The sequence below is a fragment of the Aythya ferina genome, assembly GCF_964211825.1.
Source record: "Aythya ferina genome assembly, chromosome: 1".
NCBI lineage: Eukaryota > Metazoa > Chordata > Aves > Anseriformes > Anatidae > Aythya > Aythya ferina.
Window position 1 is genome coordinate 145,273,033 of NC_140296.1, and position 24,290 is coordinate 145,297,322.

A 24,290-nucleotide genomic window follows, 5' to 3' on the forward strand; every position below is an offset into this window, starting at 1 on the left:
GCTGCGATATGTTAACAATTGTGTTCCAATTAAAAAAAAAAAAAAAAAAAACACAGAAGAACCCCACACTCATCCAGATCACAGTACACTAACAGCATACAAATAGCCTCATCAGTCTGAAAAGCACATAAGGAATCTGCATACTTTGCTTGAATAGGGAGTTAAGCTCTACTGATTTTTATTTGCACCACACCACTTTTCATCAGTTTAAAAACAACTGGCATTTGAACAGCACGTGCATGCAGATACCACCAAAAACAGGCTCTAAAGCATCTAATGTCTGCCACATGGGAAGACAGGGTAAATAAGGGGATAAGGGAGAGGGTCGTAAATGTTAACTCTTGGGACATCACATAGCAAAGCTTCACATTCAGAAAGTTCACAGTCAAAAATGATGTTTTGTACCTTAGAATCATCATGTGTTAAGATTAAGACAGTCCAAAGCTCCCCTTTAAGTGTCTAAACATTCAGCTGCTTGGCTTACACTATAGGATATCTTTCTTTTGAAAGAATATACGACAGATCCTTCTGCGCTCTTCTAAGCCAGTTGCAGGAAAAAATCCTGTTGGATAATGAACTTAATCACTCAAACACCAAATTTTCTAGGATCCCTTTAGAGATTGTTAAAGCTTGCTTATAGGTAAGTACTTTGCAAGAAGTCTCCAAAGACATCCCAAAAAGACATGATGTGGACTTGAACACGAGCACTAAGGAAACGTATTAGCAGCATCCGAACACAAACTATAGCACTAAAATGTTTCAGCCTGAATTAACGTAACCAAGATACACTATCATTTACAATAATAAACTGAAGAACAAAAATGTACTCCTAGGTTCTGTAATAAACAAAGCCAAATATCCATTTTTTTTTTCTCATGTTTGTGAAAAGCCACCATACTGTTAAAAGCCCACTGGATATTATTAAGCTTCATTTGGCCTTCCCCATCCCTAGCCTAAGACATATAGAAGTAGGAAAGGAAAACAAAACAAATCAATCCACTTCACACCCAAGGATCAAATCCTACAACAAGTAGTTTTAAATTTAGTAGTTCTAAATGCAGTTTATAACATGTCAAAAATTGCAGGACTCTTCTTAGATAATTTATTTCTGGCTTTTAGATCACCTGCTTATACTGCATTCCCAGCTAATAGAATGTGAACTACAAAAAGCACACAATTGATACAGATCAACAGTCTCTGAAGCGGGGCGCACATGCCTGGAGGGGTGTGCAAGATAATCTAATGGGGGAGGGGGGGAGGAGATTTTTTGCACCATAACTGAGGTGTAAAAACTGTTTATTTCATCCTTATCGCATCCTTTAATTTCTATTTTGGGTCTTACATGCATAATATATTAGCACAGTAGTACATGTATATAACTTATAAATAAAAAAGTAGTACATTTATATAACTTATAATCTATTAGTGGTTTTTGTTCAATTTTTTTTTTTTCCCCACTGATGGGGTGCATAATCAAAACACTGTGGATACAACTGGTCTAGAGTCCTATCCATACACATGGAAACAATAAGTGAACTCTTTCAGGAGGTGATTAAACCGTTCCAATGAAAGTTTTACAGGCTAAATAAAAAAACCCTTAACCTTACCCCCCAAGAATTATTAGGATTAAAGACCAACTGTTAGAAAACTCAAAAATATCATTATAGTTCCACTTTTGCAGAGAGAAAGTGCCTTTAGGCATGGAAATGATGGCTTTTAACAGAATTTCGATTAAAGATATAAAGCTTCCACCTTAATGTACACCAGCTGGCATTTATGTGCTTAAATAGGTCTGCACATGTAAGTTTCATATAAGATCACCAATAAAATGGGAACATCAAAAGACTGCTTGAACCCTCATGATTCAAACTGGCAGTAGGCTGCTGCCAAAGACAGCAGTCACCACAGCTGCAACAATAAGCTTTTTACTTGGCTAGACAGTGACGTGGAACATATCTAACATCCCAGATAATGTTGTCAAAGATCATCTAAACAAGATGCTGTTCTCCTTTAAACTTCAAACATACAGCCCTGTGAGTATTGATTTTTGTCTTCAGTCAATGAGCACTCCACATTGAATTTTCTTCTTCTTCCATTTGAAGTATTCTGGTTAGTAAGCCAGGTAGAGATGTTGACTTGTAGGGAGATGGGTTCTCAGTTTCAGAGAGGTCAGCCATGACAGACCATATTTTGCACAGCTAACACGTTTTATCCATACAGTATTGTCTACAAATTGCACGAATCGGTACTAGAAAATTCAAATATTCATAACTGCAAAGAAATTATGTATTGTAGCTATAGCAACAAGCTCCAAATCCCAATTCACATCTTCATAGGATATGAAGAAAGTTGGAGTGTAAGGTCAAGACTTGGGTCTCCTCTCTAAGGCAGCTCTGGTGAAGACATGGCTAATTATGTTAACAGAATGAGATGAAGAGCTCAGCCAAGCCCTGCTAACAGGCCAAGACTGGAAATAGCACAGAAAGTAATCTCTTATGTATGTTAGCCAAAAAGCATCCCAACAGCTCTCACAGGAAGTTTTATAAGATTATTTTTGTCATCTTCTGGAGTCTAACACAGCAGAAACAAGATTAATAGTTCTAAGGGTACTTTGAAGGACACAAATCGAAATGAAAAAAGAGCCATAGCGACTTCAAAATAAAATATACCTTCCCTCAAAGGCCACACTGCTCCTGAAGGAAAATTATTTCCACTTTCTGTAGTGGACCTACAAATTCACTGACAATTGTGCAAATGCTTGTGCAAATCTGGGGAAAGGAATGTGCCCTTGCAAAGGGAAACAATCACTTCTTTTAATAACTTCCCAGAATACATTGAGTTCACTTAGTCAGACGTTTGAGATTAAGTCTGGCGTAAGCCACATCAATAATGTTTCTCTTTGCTGATCAAAGACCTAAGGCACCAACTACTTACTAACATTAAAAACTGGTTCAACACATGAAACATGAGAACCAGCAGTTAACAGGTATCTACTTTAATCCCCTCTACTAAAATCTGATTACAGGTTAAGAAAAGCCTCTCTGTGAATCTCCAGCTACTACACAAGACAGAATAAAAGATGTTTACAACACACTCATCTTACGTCCTACTTAGAAAACTCACATACACTTGTAACTACAGAGTATTCATTTAGAAAGACTACGTAACAGCTTTAATTGAAATTTATCTACCAACATTCAATAAAATACAGGAAAATAAAAATTCAAAGCTCAGTTCTAAACACTTAAAAAGTCTTCTCTGCTTTTGAAATAGCTTACAGTAGGGTTCATCATGAAAGAAAGTATCATGTTAACTTCCTGTAATGGTGGAATCAAATCCTCAAAGATCTGTTCAAACTCATTTCTTGAGTACTGTCCAAATTACTCTTGAACTTAGTTCTCCCACTAACCTCTATCAAAGGACTCAGGAAACATGCTTAATGCAAAATCTCAGTTTAGTGCAAGATTTTGAATGTCAGTCTTAGATGTCAGAAGTAACAGAATAGAATCACAGGAAAAGTAAGGTCAGCAGCGATCTTAGGAGATCGTCTAGTACAACCTTCCTGCTCCAAGCGGAGCTATCCTTTAAGTTTAATCAGATTGCTTGGGGCCTGGTTCTCTTCAATGCTGAAAAACAGAAGCACTCAAGACTTTTACACCACCTGTTCCAGTGCTTAACCACTGCTGCTGTGAAGGATATTCTCCCTTGTGTCCAATCAATTTCTTTTGTGACCACTGCATCCTGTCCCGTAGCTGAGCACCTCTGAGCCAAGTTCCATCTTCTCTATATCCCTGCCATTTAATACTAGAAAGCTGATATTAATCCATTTTCTAACATCCCTTAAAGCTAAAGAAATGCTGTCCTCATATCATAAAATCCACCCCCCTTCAACATCAATACATGGCTCTTCTCTGTCCTCACTCCAGTTTGTGTCTCTTGCAAAGAACACCATGCTGAACACACTACTCCAGATGCGGGCTCAGAGGTGCTGACAAGAAGGAAACAACTGCTTCCGTCAAACTTGTTGGACTCTTCTCTCAAACACACTGGACTTGTTACTCAGTACAGTGTGTAGGTGGCCTTCAACAATGAAAGGGCACACTGCAAACTTAGTGCATGCAGCCTGTGTTCTCCCTGGGAAGCTGTTTCTGAGTGAATTAATCCTGAACTTGCACTAGCACACGAAACTTATTCCATCCCTAGAGAATGGCTCTGTATTTCTCTTCGTTAAAATCTGAGGCTTTGTCAACACGTTCCTCTAACTTCCTGAGGTCCCCTTTGAACAGCATTTGTACTTCCCATGTTATCAGCCAATTCCCCCTCAGTCTGGTGTCATCTGCTGACCTGAGTGGTGTTTCGTTCCATTATTTCAGATGCTATGTGGTATTTATGAAAATACCACATAGCATCACTCAGGACCAACCCCAAAAAAGAACAGCAGCCACTGAGCCAGAGTGACAGAACCATTTAGGTTGAAAAGGACTCAGGTCCCTGTCTTGTTGCCTGCTTAAAGTAGGGTCCACTCTGAATTAAATCCAGGCTGTCAAACCTGTCTAGTTAGGCCTTAAAATCCATAAGGATATTGGTTGAAACCCCTGTTCCAGTGCTTAATTATCTATAGTGAAAGTTTTGTATTTTATACAAATGAAACCTCCCCTATGTCCATCAAGAATGACAAAAAAAAATCAGAAAAATTACAGAAAGCAATCAGGTTAGTCAGGCATGTTTTGGCCTTGTTAATCTGTGCTGGCTGCTCCTAACCACTATAATGGGTCTGAAAAAGCCATCCAGGAGGATGTGCTACACAGACTTCCCAAGGACTGAAGTGAGGTTGACCAACCTTCCTTTCTTGCCCTTTTGGGAAATGAGTATGACATGCCTTTTTTTTTTTTTTTTTTTTTTTGCATGGGAACATGCAAAATGCATCATTCCTTCCCATGACTGATAGGTCACAGTTGAAAGATGACCAAAAGGCCTCAATGATGTCAGTGCTTCTGGTTGCACACCACCAGTCAGTCACACAGATTTGTAGATGCCCAGTTTAAATGATCCCTGACTCTAACCAAAACAGAGAAGACTGCTTCTAACCCAGACTCCAAGCTAGGCACAGGAGCCCACAAGGCCTGACAGCAGAGCTTACTTATAAAGAAAGAGGCAAGAACCGCATGGAATATCTAAGCTTTTTTCTTATCCCTCCCCCCCCCCCCCCCCATATCTTATCATCACTAGATCATCTGCAAGCCAGCATATTCCTTGTTCCATCTTTTCTTGCCACTATACATGTACTTACACAAAAGCCCTGGCTGCCTCATACCCTTTTCCACTTTAACTACAGTGAAGCTTTGGCTTTTCTAGTTCCATCCCTGCGTACCCTGGGAAAGCTTCTGCATTATTCTTGGATTTCAACACCCATACTTCTACTTTTCATACTCTTTGTATTTAAGACTTCAGAGATGAGTTCACTGTACAACCACACTGCTCTCCTATCATACCTGCTGGATGTTTCAGAATAACCTGCAAGGGTCTGCACCTTAGCAGCTGCCTTGAATAAGTTCTGCTAAATTTCTTTATGCTTTTGCAGTCCAAGTGATAACAATGACTTAAAATTTCACTGTCTGCCTCTAATGAATATTATGACATTAGCTCATTGAAACAACAAATGAGCAAGTTTAGTCATAAATTAAATTCTAATGCTTGTTATTTTCCAGGCAAATTATTTAACCACAAACTGACGCTACCCTCTAGAACAGCCCTTACATTTTCTGTAGGCTCTGATACACAGACTGCATTCCCACACCTCCCTTGATCTAGCTCTGCCCACTAACTCCCTCCTGTCCCAGTTCCTGTCAGCTTCAAAAGCATCAATACCTAAGGCCAGCTCAGCTAGAACAAATTTATCTAGTGCCACTCAAGCATCCCTACAGCATACTCCAAATGCTTCAAACACAGGCTTACTTTGCAGTGGCACTCCAGCTGAGGCTGAACCAGCTATTCATGTGGGCATTGTGGTTTGCCAGTAATTTTGCTCTAGAACATTACTGCCATGCTCTTAATATCTCGGCTCATCAATTAGTTTAGCACTCATTTCTTCTTGTGTAACAGTTACAGTACCACTACTCATTGTCACAGTTCGATGCTTTCCACTCCTGCATCAAAATTAGTAGCTGAAGAATGAATCCAGTGTAGCAACTAATCAATCTTAGAATTAACTTTATCATTTCATCTTTCCAAATGAACCTGTTTCTTTATCTGATTCACCACTTGGCACTTGAACACAACAGAAGTAAGTCGCTTGGATTTACACTGCAGTTCTTCTACAGGAATAGAAACTGAAACTGGTGACCTCATTAAATCCTGTTGCATAGGTTAACTGGATTAGTAGAGCAGTATCTGCAATTCTGATGGCATTAAAATGCTCTTTCAGATTTAGAAACAACTCCATATCCCCATCTGTACTTACCCTATCGTGCAGAAATAACTCTGTCTCCCCACTTCACGCATTCCCTTCCTTGAAATTTTAATGAAGAAAACCTGATTCCATGCACTCAGATGTCCTTTAAATGAAGGAAAGCACACTACAGGTACTGCACTACTGAGTAATGCCAGACTCGATTACTCTGGTAAAAGATGGACTATACAAGCCATTTCATTACCCCAATCTCTTTGCATACAAAGGATGGCCATACTTAAGAGTGTTAGATAACTCTGACCTTTTATATAAAGCAATAACTTCATTGATGAAGTTTGAGTGGTAAAGAAGACTAAGAAATCCTCTTATTGTAAAGAGAAGTTTAAATCCTCTGGATGAAATTTAGAAAAAAATCTTATTGAATATTGCGAACACTACTTTCAAGCATGTGATATTTTTCTATCTTTCCCACAGGCCTTTGTTCCATTGACTAGATTTATTTTTTTTTTTTTAAATTTCAACCAAAACATTTAATGAGTTTTAGTTTATCAGGAACATTTCAAAACAATCTCACTGTACATATCTGTAGCAAAACATATTTAGATTTTAATTTATGAAAAATAGCATCTCAAGCTTTGAATATTTATTGAATATTTATTTTCTCCAGGTGTAGGAACAACAGGCAAATACTTGAGAATAAAAGAGAACAGAAAAATGCGGATATTTTACATTTTTGTTCCCTTGCCACATCGTCGTGTGTGACCTTATTGGAAGGATCACATGTAACATTCCTTTATGCAATGTTAGTGAGATTTTGCACTTTCAAGTGCATAGTGTCAACAAACAAAATCATCCAGAAATTTTATGCAGGAAAAAAAATAAATTGAAAACTGGAGAATTTTCATACAGCATCTGCTTTTTATGTTCTTCATGATATGTCTTTAAAGAAAACCCCTATTAGGTAACTAAATAAGCTCTAATGCTCCCAATAAAAGTGATGGAGGTGACCTCTAACTGAAAGGTAAAATCTTTCTTATTTTGTGATATTCTGAATCCAGAAATCCTCTTCTAAATAAGAATACCATGGTCAGGTGTCCCAATTTCACTTAAACTTTGTAAAATGGAACTAATAGAACTAAACTGTAATTTATGCTCTTGAATAAAATCTGAAGATACATTTCACATCAAAAGAAGTTACGCTGGTATCCAATGAGTGAAGTGTCTTTCCTTACAACCAGAAGTCACACCTAACCCATTGCCTAAAAGACTAAGTTTTATGCTTTTAGGTAGAATACAGATAACATAAGCTTTAAAACCACGTAATAGTGACACAATCCTCAATATTCTTAAGGGAAAATAAGTTTGTACAAACCAAACCTTGGAAAAAAACATTAGCCATATTTTCAGAGTTTAGCTGACAGTCTTGCTTTCTCACAATGAGGGAACTCCTGTGTATTCATCTTCCTCCACTACTCTCTTTCCTTTTCCTCAAAGTTTGAATAATGGGGTGTAAACTGACTCATTCCCCAGTATAACTTTTTTTTCCTCAGAATTCATCTATATAGGAAAAGGCTTTTTTGAAAAAATATCCCCACATTACTCTGAAGATAAAAATACATTTAGCTATCTTTGTAATTCTATTTAGAAGGTAACTGTCTTTTAAGAATTTAAGCCAAAGTTCACTACCTAACCTGTATTTCAGTTGTATGTTCATAGTATTTTCAAATGTTTACTGCTGTTATTTTTCAGCTGTGACTGATTTAATCCAAAAGTTCCCTCTCCAACAACACAGATGTCAACCCCTTGATTAAAAGTCTTCAAGGACAAGGCAAAGTATAAGGCAAATACAACTAAAAAAAAAAATTCTTTTTTTCTTCAATCATCCTACAAGTTCTGAAGTCATTATGAGTTCAAAAACATCATGAAATGAAGCAACAGCTTTTGTCCTTATTCTACATGCTTTACCCTTAAAAACATAAGATGCTATACTAACCCGCAGGTCATAAATACTTGAGGTAGTGAGAGGAAACTCAAAGACCACGCTTCCTGAGACATGACTAATAATCTAAAAATATAAGGACAGTTCAATATTACATGCTTGTGAGTTTACTAACTCATTGAATCACAGACTATTTAAGGCCGAAATAGAACTCAGGGAGTTATCTAATCCAACATCTTCTCAAAATCAGTCCAATCAGATCAGGTTGCTCAGGACACTGCCCAGCTGACACCCATGCATCCCCCTAACGACAGAGGATTCCGCAAGCTCTCTACACAGCCCTTCCCAGGGCTTGATCATCTTGATATTGAACTATTTTCCCCTTTTCCCTAACAGGAATTTTTCACATCTCAGCTGAACTGTTATCTCTCACACTTTCAGTGTGCACCTCTACTCAACCTTCTCTGTCCCTTGGTACAAAAAGACAAACTTCCCCCAAACGCTTGCCTCTGAACACATTCTAGTATTTTATTGCTAGGCTTTCGGCCCCACTAAGCTGTAGGTCCACATCTTCCTTTTGTTATCGATATACTTACTACTAGTGCCCTTCGAACTCCTTGATAGTTTCAACTACAGCTGAACTTCAGTTTTCCTACCTCCACTCCCCGCACATTTGTGCAATGTTTCTGCATTCCTTCCAGTAGACCATTTCATTTTCACCTTCTGTGTAACTCTTATCTGTTACAGATTCCTCAAACTATCTGGCCAGAGAGGTGTTTGCTGTTTCTAAGTAACAGCCCTGGAAAGGGCTCTCTCAACTCAATGTTTCTCATGCTGTCACCAGTCGGTCTCAGAATGCAAAGAAAGGCCCCTGAAGCAAGTTAACCTTCTGTACTTGTGCAGGCTGCAGTATTGCCTCATCTATACTCAAATACCATCAAAAACTGAAGTCTCATCTTGTTTGACTGGAATAAAGTTTTATAGCTCTTCTCTAATGATTTCCTCCAGCTTTCAGTTGCTTAAGCACAGAATTCAAGCCTCAAATACCCTGGTTTTCAATTAACTTCCTCTAAAGATTCAAAACTAAAACTGAACACTGAATTCAAACAAAGAGGATTCACTTTTACCATTTACGAGCGTAAGATCTAAGATGAGGCTTATCACTGAAAACTCAAGAGCTACTACCTCAGTTTCCTCACTACTGAAACGTTCCTGGGGCTTACATACAGAAAGCCCTGATTCCTCACGTAACCACCTGGAGAAAGCTCTTCTTTCAGGCTCCCTCATGAGGGAGGCCTTCCATTTTGTAATCCTTGTTCTCACCTAATGACTGCCACTGAGCTGATTCACATGCTGCTAACCTCAACTCAAAGCTGCATTTGCAGACATCTATTGTTCCAAAATACATATTTCTATAATGCTGTCAGGCTTCTTTGCCCTTTTTTTTTTTTTTTTTTAAACGCAATACCAGATCTCACCAGATCAAGTACAGAGCTCACTATATAAAATATTCACCTGGTCTGTGTTTTAGGCCTTCAGTTCAGCGACCCTACAACATTCAAGTTTTTGCAAGTAGCACTGCAGTTCAACTCAATGTTTTCCCCTTACAGAATAGTCTAAAACAGCAGTTTTCATTCCTGCCATGATATAAACTGATTTGGCCAAAATCCACAAGCACTTTCAGAGGTCCTTGGAGATCACCAATAGAAATACCCTTAAAATGAATTCAATAACTTAGGACTAATGACTTTTTCCCAAAGCCTTATTTCTAGTTTTCAAGTGTTATAATTAAAATGACTTCCTGCCTCAAAACACTTTGAAGCAGCAGGGACAACAAATTAGTCTCTTCTCCTGAGCTGTTTATACCATTTTCTCTAGAGATTTTGTCATAGTAACTGGAATGGAGTATGAAGCTGAAGCAGTTTCTGCTGGGTAAAGCAGAGAGGTTGCATATCTGCATCTATTACTGAAACTCTGTTCAGAATTGCTACAGCAAACATATCCTCACATCAGCCGTCCTAATAGAAGCCTGAAGCTAACTGAATCACTAGTCTAGCACTTCAGACAAGAACTATTTCGTAAGCTGCTCTATATTTCATCACAATCATACCCTAATGCAGTTTCCACAAGCTTGTCAACTGTTATTAGAAAGAAAAATAAAACAACCAGCTCATAACACAAGTCAGTGTATCAAAAAGATACAAAGTCCCCATATTCACTCAGACTTGTGTTCAAAAACTACGTAGCAAACAGCTTCTCAAAAGAGAAGGCCTAAAGAGGAAAGTTTCCTATATTCTACTCAGCGAAATTACCAAGTCTCAAGTTTTCTTGTCTCTATCTTCTGGTTCACAAGGAAAAATAACCTTGTTGCTCCAGCCAATATTTAGCCTAAGAGTAGAAATAGTGAATATTTAAGTAACGGATAATTCAAAGTTTGAGAAAAAGAGAAGGGGTAAAAAACAGTAAGTGTTGTGATTTGTTTATGATTTTGAAGCAGATTTCTTCCGTTAAAAACCAACATTAAGTTCCTGCCAAGGCTAAGGAAGCAACTCATTGTAACTGCAAGTAGGCCGTTTACCATGGCAACTGCAACAATTTTGTGTAGGATCCAAGTTTTCATTAACATGTTCATATCTTCAGAAATTACCTATTTTCAGTCCACTAAATAAATTAATGTGATCTTGTCTCATTCAGCCTGCAGCAGGAAGACTTCTGCTTCTGCTCAGTGGTTAAGCAAATGCTGACCATTCCAGTAGTTTTCCAGTTGTGGTCGGAGTGGTCCACACACAACTGTGGTCAGACAGAAGCAAGTGACCTAGATTTATTGTGTGGGATACCGGCTTCCACTCAGAGAATTTAAGATCTAGAAGCTTGTTGTTGTTTTGTTTAAAGACTGGAAGCAGATGCATTAGCTAAGCCTTTCTACTGGTAATCTTTGTGTTCATGATAGGAGATTTACAAATGCCTTTTTGCTACTGCTGTATTTTTCATTTCTCTGCTTCAAAATGTCATAACCTGGAACAACAAGTAATTCTCTCCCAGCTGCTGTTTTACTTCCCTGTTCACTTTGGGGAATATCTAGGACAAACTGTCTTTACCTCCACCTTTTGCATCTTACCAACATAAACAGCAAAAGCGTCTCCACAAAAACCCATAGAAAATTATCAAAAAGCGAAATTCTGTTAATAGGTATTCAGAAGTGGACTTTTTAAATACAGAAAGTTAAATCTGTGGAAGCTGCAGACATAGTAGCAAGTGAAGTTTTCATTGCTGCTCTGGATCTAACCCAGTCTTTTTTTTCCTATTAATTTTCCTTACAACATCCATCTGTGCTTCAGTATTTAACAAGCTGAAAACTGCAACTCAAAGAATTTCAGCATAACGTTCCCTATAAAAGTCACTGGTTTATCAAGAGAGGTAGCTGCTCTCCTGTAGACATTTTGCAGCAAGTGCTAGGACCAGAGCAAACAGATTAGATGTCTAAATGTTTAGAACAGGTATCTACTTTATCACTGATGTATGTAGTTCTGATTTAATAGATGCCTCAGCTGCTGATGGTACGACCAATACTTGGTCCACACAAGTTAAGAAAATGAATTCTGAACATGATGCTGGATTTGGCCTATCTTTATATGGTATTTAAAATACTCAGAGACGCTTTTATAAGCACTCTTCCACTCATTTTTGATTAAGACAACAAAAAGGTTGTATACTAATTTACTTTTCAGGTTTTGTTAGTGGTAAACAAATATCTAGCTTATCCACTTTATTCAAATGCAATCTGGAGCTCTTTCTCGCAGTCAAAACGACAACTCCAGAAACAAACTGCACTATTGAGCCATCTGTATTCGTTGTTTTATCAGCATTTTGAAAGACAAACAAACCTGATAAAAGAGTTGTTCTGCAGAACAAAAATGAACCTACTGTTTTCTAGTAAGAGCTTCTAGAAATGTGCTACAATCCCAGCCTTGTAGATGTATCAGCTATTTGCATCGTTGAAAGTAGTTGCTCTCCCCTCAATCCTTAACTGTTTAGGACTTGAGTTAAAAACAGTGGAAACTACTCAATATTTGCATTAGTAAGCAAGATGAAACAAGAATATAAGGGAAAGTTTTGCATCCTCTCTTAGCTTTTATGAATTCCTATTAAAACATTTTGTCCAAAAGTACTTGTCTTTTAGTTAGTTAGTTAGGTAACAGCTCTGGGTAATGGCAGCAACTAATTCTGACAGAACAAGCTGCTGCAGACAGAGGTATTATTGCTCCTAACAAAAGATTTGGTGCAGAGGTCTACAGGATGCCAACCATAGAAAAGAACTATGAACTATGAATGACTGAGTAAGTCTTTTTCTTTGCTTAGAAAAATTGTTAGAATTTGGAATTAAAATTAAAGTGCTTTAGTTACAGAACCAGGGCTTGTCTATCAGACCTGATTTGGAATACAGGGAACACAACTCAAAATAAAAACATTTAACAATTTGTAAGGTATTACAACCAAAACTTATCACCATATGCCTTCACTTGGCATAAAACCAGTGTCTGCTCTGAAAAGATGTGTTAATTATGCATCCATGGAATACAGTGCAGTGTCCATTTTCACAGGCAATGCTGAGCTGGCCTTAAAAAAATATATATACTTTTTTTTCCCCTCCAGAAGTGATTGGCCGAAGTCCATATTTTAACACTGTTGCACTTTGATCTGATTTGGAAGATTTACCATTTCAATGGTGTATCAAGCAGAAAAATATTCCAGCTCACATGGGTGCCAGGGTGATTGCTAAACAGAAGACGGGAACCACATTTGAATCAGAAAGCAGGTAATTCACTACTATACTATCAGATTGACAAAGGATGACATTATCAAATCAGAACAATCTTCTACAAAATACCCATTTACGTAGTTTCACATGACTTTAACTCAAGCTTAATACATCAGATCATCTAGTCATGGTATTCTGAAAGCAAGCGTGGACAGATAAAGAAACAGCATAACATGCTTCACCTCCTTTCCTGATACCATAAAGTTAAAATATAAAACCGTTTAGAGATTCAATAAGGGCATTCAAGAAGTTTCCATCATTAGACCTGGTTAACTTCTAGAGCAATGGTCATGAAAGTCTAAAAGCAATTATTATCCAATTTCCACTTAGTTTCTACCCCTGAATGAAAGCATTTTCAGTTGTTGTACGAGCACCAACATCAGCATCTGTATTTAAATTTTTGATGATGTTGTCCAAAGAATGCAAAGGAAATTACCGTTTTCCTTCTAGAACAGTAGGGGCGGCCAGCTACCGAGTTTCAGGTTCCATTGATGCCAGCTTGGTATTTTGATTTCTGTGTGATCTAAAATCTACTATCAATAATTTAAGAAAAAAGAACACGACAACAATCCTGAGTTCTCAAAGTTAAGATCATACTCCACCATGAAAATATGACAGGCTAAGTGGGAAAATGAGTACATCTTCCAGAATTAATTGCTGTAGTTTAAAAAGGTACCAAATTTAAGCTTTATAACTGGGGCTAGACATCAAATGCATGACTTCCTTCTCCAGAATATAAACAAAGGATATGTCCAAAGCAAGATCATATGTTCTGTCAAACCCAAAGCAACAAAGTTTAGCTTAGCTTATTTACAAGTATTCATATCTCATTAACAGAGAAAAATAATGCCTACATGTTGAGTTTACGTTGCCTTCATACAGAAATGTATAAAAACACATAAAATATAAAAAGCAGTATTAATAATAAAGTTCCAAAAGCTCTGATAATTAACACTGACTTTTGGTTAAATAATTCATGAAATGAAATCATGAAAAAACACAATGCAATGGAAGTAAAAGCTTGATCAGAAATGCTATTTAAGTGCATGAAATAAATGCTGAACCATAAATCCATGAAATACATGCAGCATATACTCAGAAAACGTGTATAACATTCATAGAATGCCTTTGTAAACCACTTATACTTGGGGCATTAAACTTTATGGCAATGTTTTTTTATTAAAATATACCAATAGCAATATTACACTAACTTAAATAAGCCATCTACAAAAGGTAAGCTAATTTTTTAGGTCTCACCTATTAATGAAAATGATTTAGTAACCATAAGGTCTACTAGCTTGTCACAAGAACTGTACTGAAGACTGGCATTTTATTCTTCTTAAAGAAACCTTTGATCTTTTTCATGAATTAGGTTTCCTAAAATAAAAACCTTGAATGTAAGCGTATATACTGTTTGTTGAGCTACTATGCCCAAGGTAAATTTAGCTAACATAAATAATGCTTTACTACAGGTCAAATCTAAATTTTTATTTATTTATTTATTTATTTTTGTAAGCCATGATAACAGCTCTTCCTTACCTAAAGAGATAGGTAATATTATTGAAGGTATTGAAAAGTTAAGAATCCAAGGAAGCAATAATCCCAAGCCTTACTTGAATATGAAGGATCCTGCAAAATTCTTTATACAGGGTGTGCTCAAACAGAAATGCAGATCTCACTTCACAGGAAGGAACTCTCCTGGCCCACGCCCCCTCCCCTTCCTTTTTTTTTTTTTTTTTTTTTTGGTAAATAGGACTTGAAACTTCGTCCTCCTAATTACATTACCTGAATTGAGTATTGGAAGTGCTTTTGAACAAATATATTTTTTAAACACTTGTTGCCTACAGTATTACAGTATTTATATTCATAGCATTGTTAAGAAGTCCGTTTAGAAGAGAGATGCTGATGATAACTGTTCTATAGACAGCTCTTTCTCTTTTGTCTCAAATGGCCTTCTAGCTCAACTTTCCTCCCTGAAGCTAATCACTAATTTATAGGCCACAAGTGTGTTAAAAAGAATCTTCATAAATTACTGGAGTTTGAGCAAACAAAGTATCAGTCATTCAACAATAATTATAAAGACTTTATCTCAGCTCATAAGAAACTTTGAGCACACAGTTCTGTTTTATAAACTGACTCTGTAATTAGATACACATCTGAATATTCTTTGAACTTTGTCTGGAAGTATGACAGGCAAATCTCCAGAAAACCTTTCTACTGATGTTTTGGTCTGTTCAGCTTATTAGCCACTGTGTGCAATTACTCTATTTGATTTTCAAAGTGTAGCTGGAGGCTAAGTAAAATGATTTCACCATTTCCCTTTTGGCCTGTAACCACTAAAAGCTGCAGCAAATGTATATAAGCAAAGACAAAAAGCTAGACTGTACTATAATTCTTGTTGCAGCTACAAAAACACTTCACTCAGAGAAATGCAATGACCTGTGTTGTACTATACATCTGCATCAAACTATAAAACACTAATAAAAGAACACAAAGACCATAAAAGCAGCCAAAGTGTCAAAAAGTACTAAAATCCAAGTCCCATGAACTAATTTAAAGTCACATTCAAGTGCATATACATTATAATAGTGAATTTACAAGATCATGTTTCTCTTTCCCCTCCTGCTCTACCTCATCAGGAGGTCAGCTGCTTTCAGAACAAACTTTTTTTTTTTTTTAAGGAAAAAATCCAACAAGAAAACACAAGTACCTTCCAATCTAACCAACAACTGAACAAGAACAGTACCTTGTTCAACACGACTCATTAATACTGATTACTTTCCAAGTCAGAGAGCTACAAACCTTCACTGCATGGAACAGCACCCCTGAATAATCCCCTAAACACTGAAAGGAAACCATTGTTTCCCCTCTCCTCTCTGCCGTATGATTGCAGAATTTACCATTGGTGGCTGCAATCAACACAGGCTTTAGCATTGGCTTCAGCAACTACTAGCATCTCAAGCATGCAATAATTGCAAACTCTTCAATATGAGCTGTGCTAATTTGTACCTGCCCATCCTCACAAGCTAAGGGAGAAAAAAACTAATTAGTTAAAACTGCTGAAGCAGCAGTTTTAAGAAAAACAATCATTATATAACTAGCTGATCACTTATTGGCACTTAATTTCAGTTAACACTTTTGTCTTAGTAACAGATCTTCATATCCAAGCAACAACTACCTCTTTCCACAGAAAGGTGTTGGCAGGTAAAAATAACGTCCCAGATAAAGTTCTTGCTAGGGGAATAAGATAAGTTAAGAACAACTTAATATAAACCTTCAACTTTGGAAGTGTGCAGATTAGGCAAAAGTAACTTCATTCACACTTCTGTCTGGGCACATATCCAGAAGCTGAAACGAGCATAATATTAAAAAACATAAATGTTAAGAACACAGCGACACATACAGAAATAAATATGCGACTTAAGCAATATAATTTGATACATCCCCCTGCTTTCTTTATCTTTCCTCCACTTTCTCTTCTGACTTTTATATGCATCTTTACAGAGACTTTTAGTCTCATAAGAATTCTTGTACTTGCAAAGCCTGTATTTATGAGTCCAGTACGTTCTCCTTAAACTTGGGTAGTTTATTTGACCTTCATGTTCCAATTCCTTACCTATGCTTTTTGACACTACTACAAGCTCTACTCATTCAGTATTTTTACTCATAAGCCTTGCATGACTCACCAATTCCATGGTATCCAAGTCAACATTCAAGTGCCTAACCTTCACAGCTAACACAACTTTCCACCCATTCTTCCAAATGCAGACATAATACAGACCACTGCAAAACTCTTCTCTTTGGTTTTAAGAAAGCTTAGCTCATCTTCCATGTGCCCTCCTGTTGCAATCAACAACTAACAAAATCAGAATATAAGACCTAGGCTTGAAAAACATGGATTTAAAGGGGAAAAAAAAGAATAGAGGAGGGAAAAATGGGCTTAGAATGAGGAAGGATAAGAAGAAATACAGTGGTACCAGAAGTAAATATTTTCTGAACACCACCGAATTCTCTGGTTGTTATTCATAACATATTCCTAATCTATAGTGTTGTAGTTAGTGATATATGTGCTAGAGACTACCTCAGACAAAAGATATTTTATCCGCAGCAGAGGCAATTTTCTTTCATTTGTGGAATTGAATATATTAACAAAAATTTCCAGCAGCAAACATTTAAATTCAATGCTTTATTAAAAACTGGTCTTGATATCTTTTTTTTTTTCAAAGAGCAATTAGATACAGAATGAGCACATCAACATAATAATAGCCCACACAAACAAATGAGAAAGAGCTGATTTTTTTAATTTGGGCAGGGAAAAAACACTCTTACATAGGTCACGTACTTTGGCAATCTCTTAAAGTGACCAAGAGCTTCAGGGTGCAGAACCCAGCTGATTGAACAGAACAATCACAGGCCCTGACATCAACAATACCGCTATAACTAGCTGTTCCAGACATGTTAAGATTCTTAAAATCTCCATTTATATTTCAGGTGAAAATTGCTTCAGAATCAGTTATACCCTTATCTTCATGAAATGGACAGATCAGAGAATTCTGGGACATCCATCCTGTCAGTGAGTCATACATTCCACTACAATGCCAAGTTTATATTTTAATAGACCCTATTTTCCCCTGGAAAATATTATTCTTGGCTGATTCACTCTCTGTTAAGTCAGTATGACTTTCCTGATACTTGTCCTATTTTTCCTTTTAATGTTATCTTAATTGGTAAGATTCAGTGGGGACAACACATTCAACTTCAAAAACGTCCCTTTTGCTAAACTTCAGATATCTTAATGCTAGTTCTCCAGAACTGTTTCCTACACATGAACAGTAAGTGCTGACCAGTTGGACTCAAGGATCCTTACGGGTCCCTTCCAACTTGAGATATTCTACGATTCTGACCTGTAGTCCAAAAGAATTAAGAAATAGACATTCAAAAATTGACCAATTTGAAAATCAGTTTGCAACCAAAGCCCACCACACACGTTCCTAAACAGATGCTCTTTGTACCAGGTGAGTTTGTTACTCCTTGATGTTCCTATACAAGTACTTAAAGAACCAATGCATGAACCAATAATATTTGTGACATGTCACATGTCTTCAGACTCTTTTGAATCCCACTGGGGATGCTAATCAGCCACCCTGAGACGGTGTTTTCATTGACCTCATACATCTCACTGTACTCACTACCAAAAAGTAGCAGCCACGCTATGTATTTCAGAAAACTGTTCTAGTATATTCATGGCAATTTAGTTAAGAACTATCACGAATATGCAGCCTGCTAACAGCCTCTCTTCTATACCATTCAGTAGTGCACGATGGTCTTGTTTCACAAATGAAAGATTTAGATTATTATAATCAAATTGACAAAGCAAACTGAACACCGAATTTCAGTTTTGTTTTACTGCTTAGTTATACTATCTTAAGTGATCACACTCCAGCACACTCAAAAGTAATCATGAGAAAATGAACAGAAGGCCTAGCATACTCCACAGAGACAAACCCACACAGTGCAAGTATTAGCACAACACTGGGGAGCTACATCACAGAAGCATCTGAACAGCTCTACAGGGGATAGCCCCAGACCAGCAGCTTCAGGTCAGTGCTAATCCTGATGTGTTCTTGCCCAACTATCACAGAGCATTTACGCTTCACTCTAAAACAGCAAGACTTTCAAGCCAAGCAACTGTTTCCATACTAGATACAAACTGGCTGTCAATATAGCCATAATAACGAAGTACACTTCAGTATTCTCTACACATTCAACTAACGTAGATTTCAGTGCATTAGCAATAGGGTTAAACAAATTGAAGTAATCCACCCATATTTAGTGGCTATTTAAGTGTTTGTTTTCATTTAGTTTGCTCCTGAAGGAGTAGAAATATCAATTGACACTCAAAAGAATAGAAGCTAGTCATCAAAAGTAAAAAAAAAAAAAAAAAAAAACTATTTCTCCTTGCTAATCATTTTTCTCCCAGACATATTTAAGTCTCTTCTCTTACCCCTCCACAGCATTCAGACTTTAAATATACCTCTGACTGCTGTCCTTTTTACAAAAGAGTATTTCTAATTTCTGAACTATGTTTTTTTGCTTTAGTGTTTCCAGTTAATTTTGCAGCAGTCAACTTCTCTCCATTTCTCACAAAATATCCAATCAAACATCTTTATATCCCAAAGTACAAGAATTTTTATAGCATAACAACTTTGTGAAGGATGTATAGGTGATTGCTCTGTTTTCCAACCATTTGAATTATTGAGGGTCTCCTAGCTTTCTCTCTCTCTCTTTTCTTTAAGAAGTTAAAGTGAAGACTCCCCATCAGAAATGTCCACTAGGCCAGCATAGCACAGCACGTGTTTTCCAAACACATTCTACTCTCAGCCTACCATCATTTCAACCTCCCTGTCCTCTTAGCAGCAAAAAACTGGTACTTCCAGTCCGGCACTGTCCTACCTTCTTATAGTATTAGGTTAGTTGATTGGTCAAATTCATCTGTAAGCAGTGCTATGTTTAAGAAGCAACAATGTAGGGGATTACAGCAGCTCATGAATTGAGGAATTCTCAGTTAAGCCATGGAAAGTGAAATTACTCCAGGAAAATAACATTTTAGCCTCTTATAAATACAAGTTTATCTGGAGAAAGTCTTTGTGCCCAGTGACTGAACGTAACTTCTACTTAGTCTGAGAAGTCTTATTGCTAACTGGAAAACTTACAGGTACATGTTAAAAGAGGAGTCTTTTTACGCAATTATATAACTTACTTCATTTTAATGGGGAAGGAGAATAAAGAAAGGGAAAAGCGCAAATACCACTCACGATAAAAAGTTCTGCAGGCTTAATATAGACTGCTCTTCTTCTAACTGGTACTTTTTTACCCTCTGTTCCCTCCCCTGAGGGAATCAAATTTCTCTAATCTGCGTGGGTCCTCCTCACCCATTTGAGTGCACATTTGATTCATCTGTTCATATGAAAGCTTCTGCTTTCTTGTGGAATTTTAAAAATTTGAGTGGATGTATGTGGGAAGAGCACAGAATTCCTTCAATTCTAGCCCTGCAAAGATACTTCTGAAGGCAACATATGCTGGCTATATTCAAAAGGAAGACATCAAAGAAAGCAAACAGTAAAAAATACTTTTTAATCTAGTCATCATAAACATAGATGACATTATACTTATCAGCTAGCATAACACACTAACTGCTGTACTTCAGTAGAAATTAACATTTACCATAAAAAGTTAATATGATTACAAGTTTAGAAACGATGAGACTAATATTTCCTACAGAAAAGAATGAAGTCTCATAGAACTCTTAAAACCATACAAATCATCTTTCATATTTTTATCAAGTAGAAGCCAGCTGTGACTTCTAAAACACACAGATAAGAAGCACTAAGAACTTCTTTGCAGAGCTATAAGGAAATATTAGGTCGCATTTGCCTGTTTCATTGTCGTCCATGAGAGCTACTGTTTGTGAGAACATGTTCTTTCTGAAGAAAATATCCTTAAGAGAACACAAGATCTCTTCACACAGAAAAAAAAAAACAACACATAAAATGCAAATGGAGACTCTTCCTTTTGCCTCTGTACCCTTCGCTTGTCTAAGAACCATTGAAATCGCAGAAAATTTCTCTAGAGAACAAACCATGCCACTGAAAATAAAGGTTTTCACATCATATCTTGAGTTTCACTTATGTTTGAATCTGAATGATTATGGTTTTCTCCATACCTACTAATCATACCTGAGATGAAATAAAAGAAATGCTAATAATTCCAAATACAAAACCTTTGTAGCTTAAAACACACAAGTGAAGAAAATACATGATTATTAAGAGTTCAACCCTCAAAACCTCACTGATAACGCCCTTTTATACTATTATTTTTAAATCACAAGTGGTCATTTGGTTACCACTTCAAGACCTGCCACTCAGATACTGAACAAAATCAAACGTCAAAAAACTTTATGATGTAATTGGCAGCAAAACCACACAATTATAAGCTGTTTTGTATCCATTCAAGTAATGGGAAAATAACACTAGAACAAGAACTAAAAAGAAAAAAGAAAAAAGAAGTTGGAAGTCAAAAGTTCCAGGAAAACAGATAAGAAAGTTAGAAATTTAGGAAGGTGAAGACCGTAAGAAGTAAGACTGCCTCCCACATTGCTGGGAGAGGAAATTCTACCACTACAAAGCTTATAATTCTAGCAAAATTCCAAAACATTAAATCATACTTAAAACAGGAAAGCAGCAGGAAGAAGCTACATAACTGCTAAGCAAGACACTCAAAAAGAGAACACACAGAATGAAGGTATTTTTCTGAGAACTGTAGCTATCAAAGCATGATTTGAACTCACATACTTCATTAATTTAGGAACTAATGTGAAATAACTGAGGCTTTTCTTACAGTCAGAAGGCTTCTAGAGTTTTCCTGTACTCCCTTAACTCCCTTTTGTCACCCTTGCACTCTTTTCCTCCCTACGGGATCTCCCTTTACTTCATTCAGTTTCATAAAAAAAAAAACAAAAAAAAAAAACAAAACAAAAAAAAAAAAAAAAAAAACTACCTTTGGAAACATCTGCCCTGAGAAAAAACTTATGAGAAATTGACCAAAAAAAGATTAACAAACCATTAGCAAGGAATACAGTCAGCCAAAATTTGCTCTTTAAGTTTCCACAGGAAATCACACTAAAGGTTTACCTGTCCACCATCTGTCAGGAAAACATAGCGCTTGAAAAATAAAACATTATATTTCTTGTTTTACTGGAAAGTAGGATGCTTAACAGCTGAGGAAAAAGGACTTATTTGCAAGTGAGGGAAAAGAACAAATGAGATTTGACCACAAAGAAATTCCCATAGTTTATTCACCTTCTACATTAGAAACCATTCTAAAATGTAAGTTTCAAGGACTGTAGGCTTTTTTTATTGTAATCGTCTAACCTTAAACCAAATTTCCCTTTTAAAGGTTTCTAACTTATTAGCACAGGTAGAAGATGCCCTTTATCTTCACTACAGCATCCACCAGGCTGGCTCAAACAACTTTCCATATTTGACTTCATACTGAAGTAGATGAAGAGTGATCCATTTGCTGTATCAGTTGCAGAGCCATTTGGGAAGGGTCAGAACGTTCAAACAACCAGTCTTATTAACAAGTATTGCAACAACCTTGTGGATATAAACTGACTCAAGATGACTACTGCCAGACTCTTTGTGTGAGCAACAAACACAGAAGAATCCATTACCAACGAGCATGCAGCAATTTCTCTAGGTATGCATATATGCAATTCCTGTAAGAGCTGTAGCAGGAATCCAAATCTTCTACTGAAACATTTTGGAGGCCTTCAAAGCTGAGAGGAAATAAGAACACGTCAACGTAGCATTCAACTTTATTACAAAGAAAGAGAGCTACGTGATCATTAACAAGTGGCTGAAGCAGGATAATATTACTCCTCATTACTACCTCTAGCACTTTGCAGATAGAGCAGAGCATGTGAGCACCCAGCCACTTTGATGCAAAGTCCAGGAGCTTAGCTGAAATTGTCAGAGAAGACTATCCAAGCTAAGCTGTTGGACTTTGCACTAAAGCAGCTGGAAGTACTTGCACATATTTCTTTCTGCCAAGAGTGCTACAAGTTTGGGTAACTTTCAACCAAAGCTGACAAGTGGAGTAGGAAGAACTTCAGTCATCAGAAGGTATGTCAGCATGCGTCGAGTTCCTGAAGACAACCATTTGTGTGTTCAGAGATCTAAATAATTACAGCTAAATTACACGTAAACCAAAGAGCCTGTGAACATCTGCTCTGATGTAAGCTTGTAGACAAAATATTCCTGAACACTACAGACTGACTGAAGCAGAATTTTGTCTTTATATAGAAGCTCTTTTCCCCCAGAACTCACTGACAACTGTAAGCAATCGAGGATGGAATCCAGACTCCAAATATGAGGATGTGTGTGAAGATTATTTCAGCCATTACACAGGTGTCTGCTGTTCCTGTAGCACTTGCCCTAGCTAGATATCAAAACACTTGACAGAAGGTTAATGAATTAAGCCCCAACACACCTGGCAGCTTAGCATCACCCTATTAAGGACGAGCCCTGAGGCACGCAGAGGATAACCAAGCCGAGGCCACACATATGCATAGCCACTTGAGCTCAGTGAGGCAGGACCGGGACACCGCCTGTCAAGTCACGACGCTGCCCTTACTCGCAGCAAGCCCCCCGGGGAGCAGGCCCAGGGGTCGGCGGGGGGCGCAGGGCTACGGGTGCGGAAAGGAGGAAGCAGAGACACGGAGCGGGCCGCCGGCAGGGGGAGGGGAAGCCCGGCCTGGATGCCCGGCCCCGCAGGAAATCCGCGCAGAGACCGAGCTCCGCATGGGCTGCGGCCGCCGCCCGCCCCAGCCGGACCCCCGGGCAGCCGCGGGGAGGCCCCTGAAGGCTCCCAGCGCACCCCTTCCTCCGCCCCTCAGCAGCCCGCCGCCGGCCCGGGCCTCCCTACCTTGGCCACGTAGTCCTTCACCTCATCCAGGTCCCCGTTTTTGAGGGCCCACATGAACTCTTTGTCGGACATCGCGGCCGCCGGGCAGGGAAGAGACGCGGGCGAGGCGGCGAGGGGCCGGCAGCGCCTCCAGGCAGCAACGAGGGCGGCGGCGGCGGCGGGCGGGAGCCCCTCCCCCGGGCGGGCGGGGCGGGGCGGGGCAGGGCCGGGGCCCGGTGGCGGTTGGGGCGGTTGTGGCCGTTGGCGGATGGGGCCCGGCGGCGGTTGGGCCAGCGGCAGCCGCCCGGCCGGAGGGAGGGAGGGAGGGAGCGAGCAGCGGTTTACTGGCGCGCGGCGCTTCCGCTTCCGGTTTGCATCCGAGCCCCCCCGGTCCCCTGCCCACCCCTCCGCGACACCCACGCGGGAGTGGGGGGGGGCAGAGCGGGGGGGGGGGGGAGGGAGGCGCGGGGCGCATGCGCAGCACGCCGCCTCCCTCCGTAGCCCGTTCTGCGCAAGTGTCTAATTTTAGCACCCCGCCCCCTCCTCGGGCCCGGAGATACCGGGCAGGGGGACGGGATGAGGGCGGAAGCGGCACTGCGCGTGCGCACTGCATCCCCGAAGCCTCGCCCCGCCCTCGGCGGCCCGGTGGTTGCCATGGT

The 24,290-nt window shown here is 38.6% G+C and overlaps 1 protein-coding gene across 1 annotated transcript in view; it reads right to left on the minus strand.

Annotated features, from left to right (window-relative positions):
- Positions 1-23,962, minus strand: part of MTPN (myotrophin) — a 42,576-nt gene extending 18,614 nt beyond the window's left edge. Inside the window, exon 1 of the mRNA XM_084513619.1 lies at positions 23,653-23,962. Within this exon, the coding sequence (XP_084369745.1) occupies positions 23,653-23,724 (72 nt within the window). The 5' untranslated portion in view covers positions 23,725-23,962. The remainder of the gene's footprint in view (positions 1-23,652) is intronic.
- Positions 23,963-24,290: the final 328 nt, after the last annotated feature.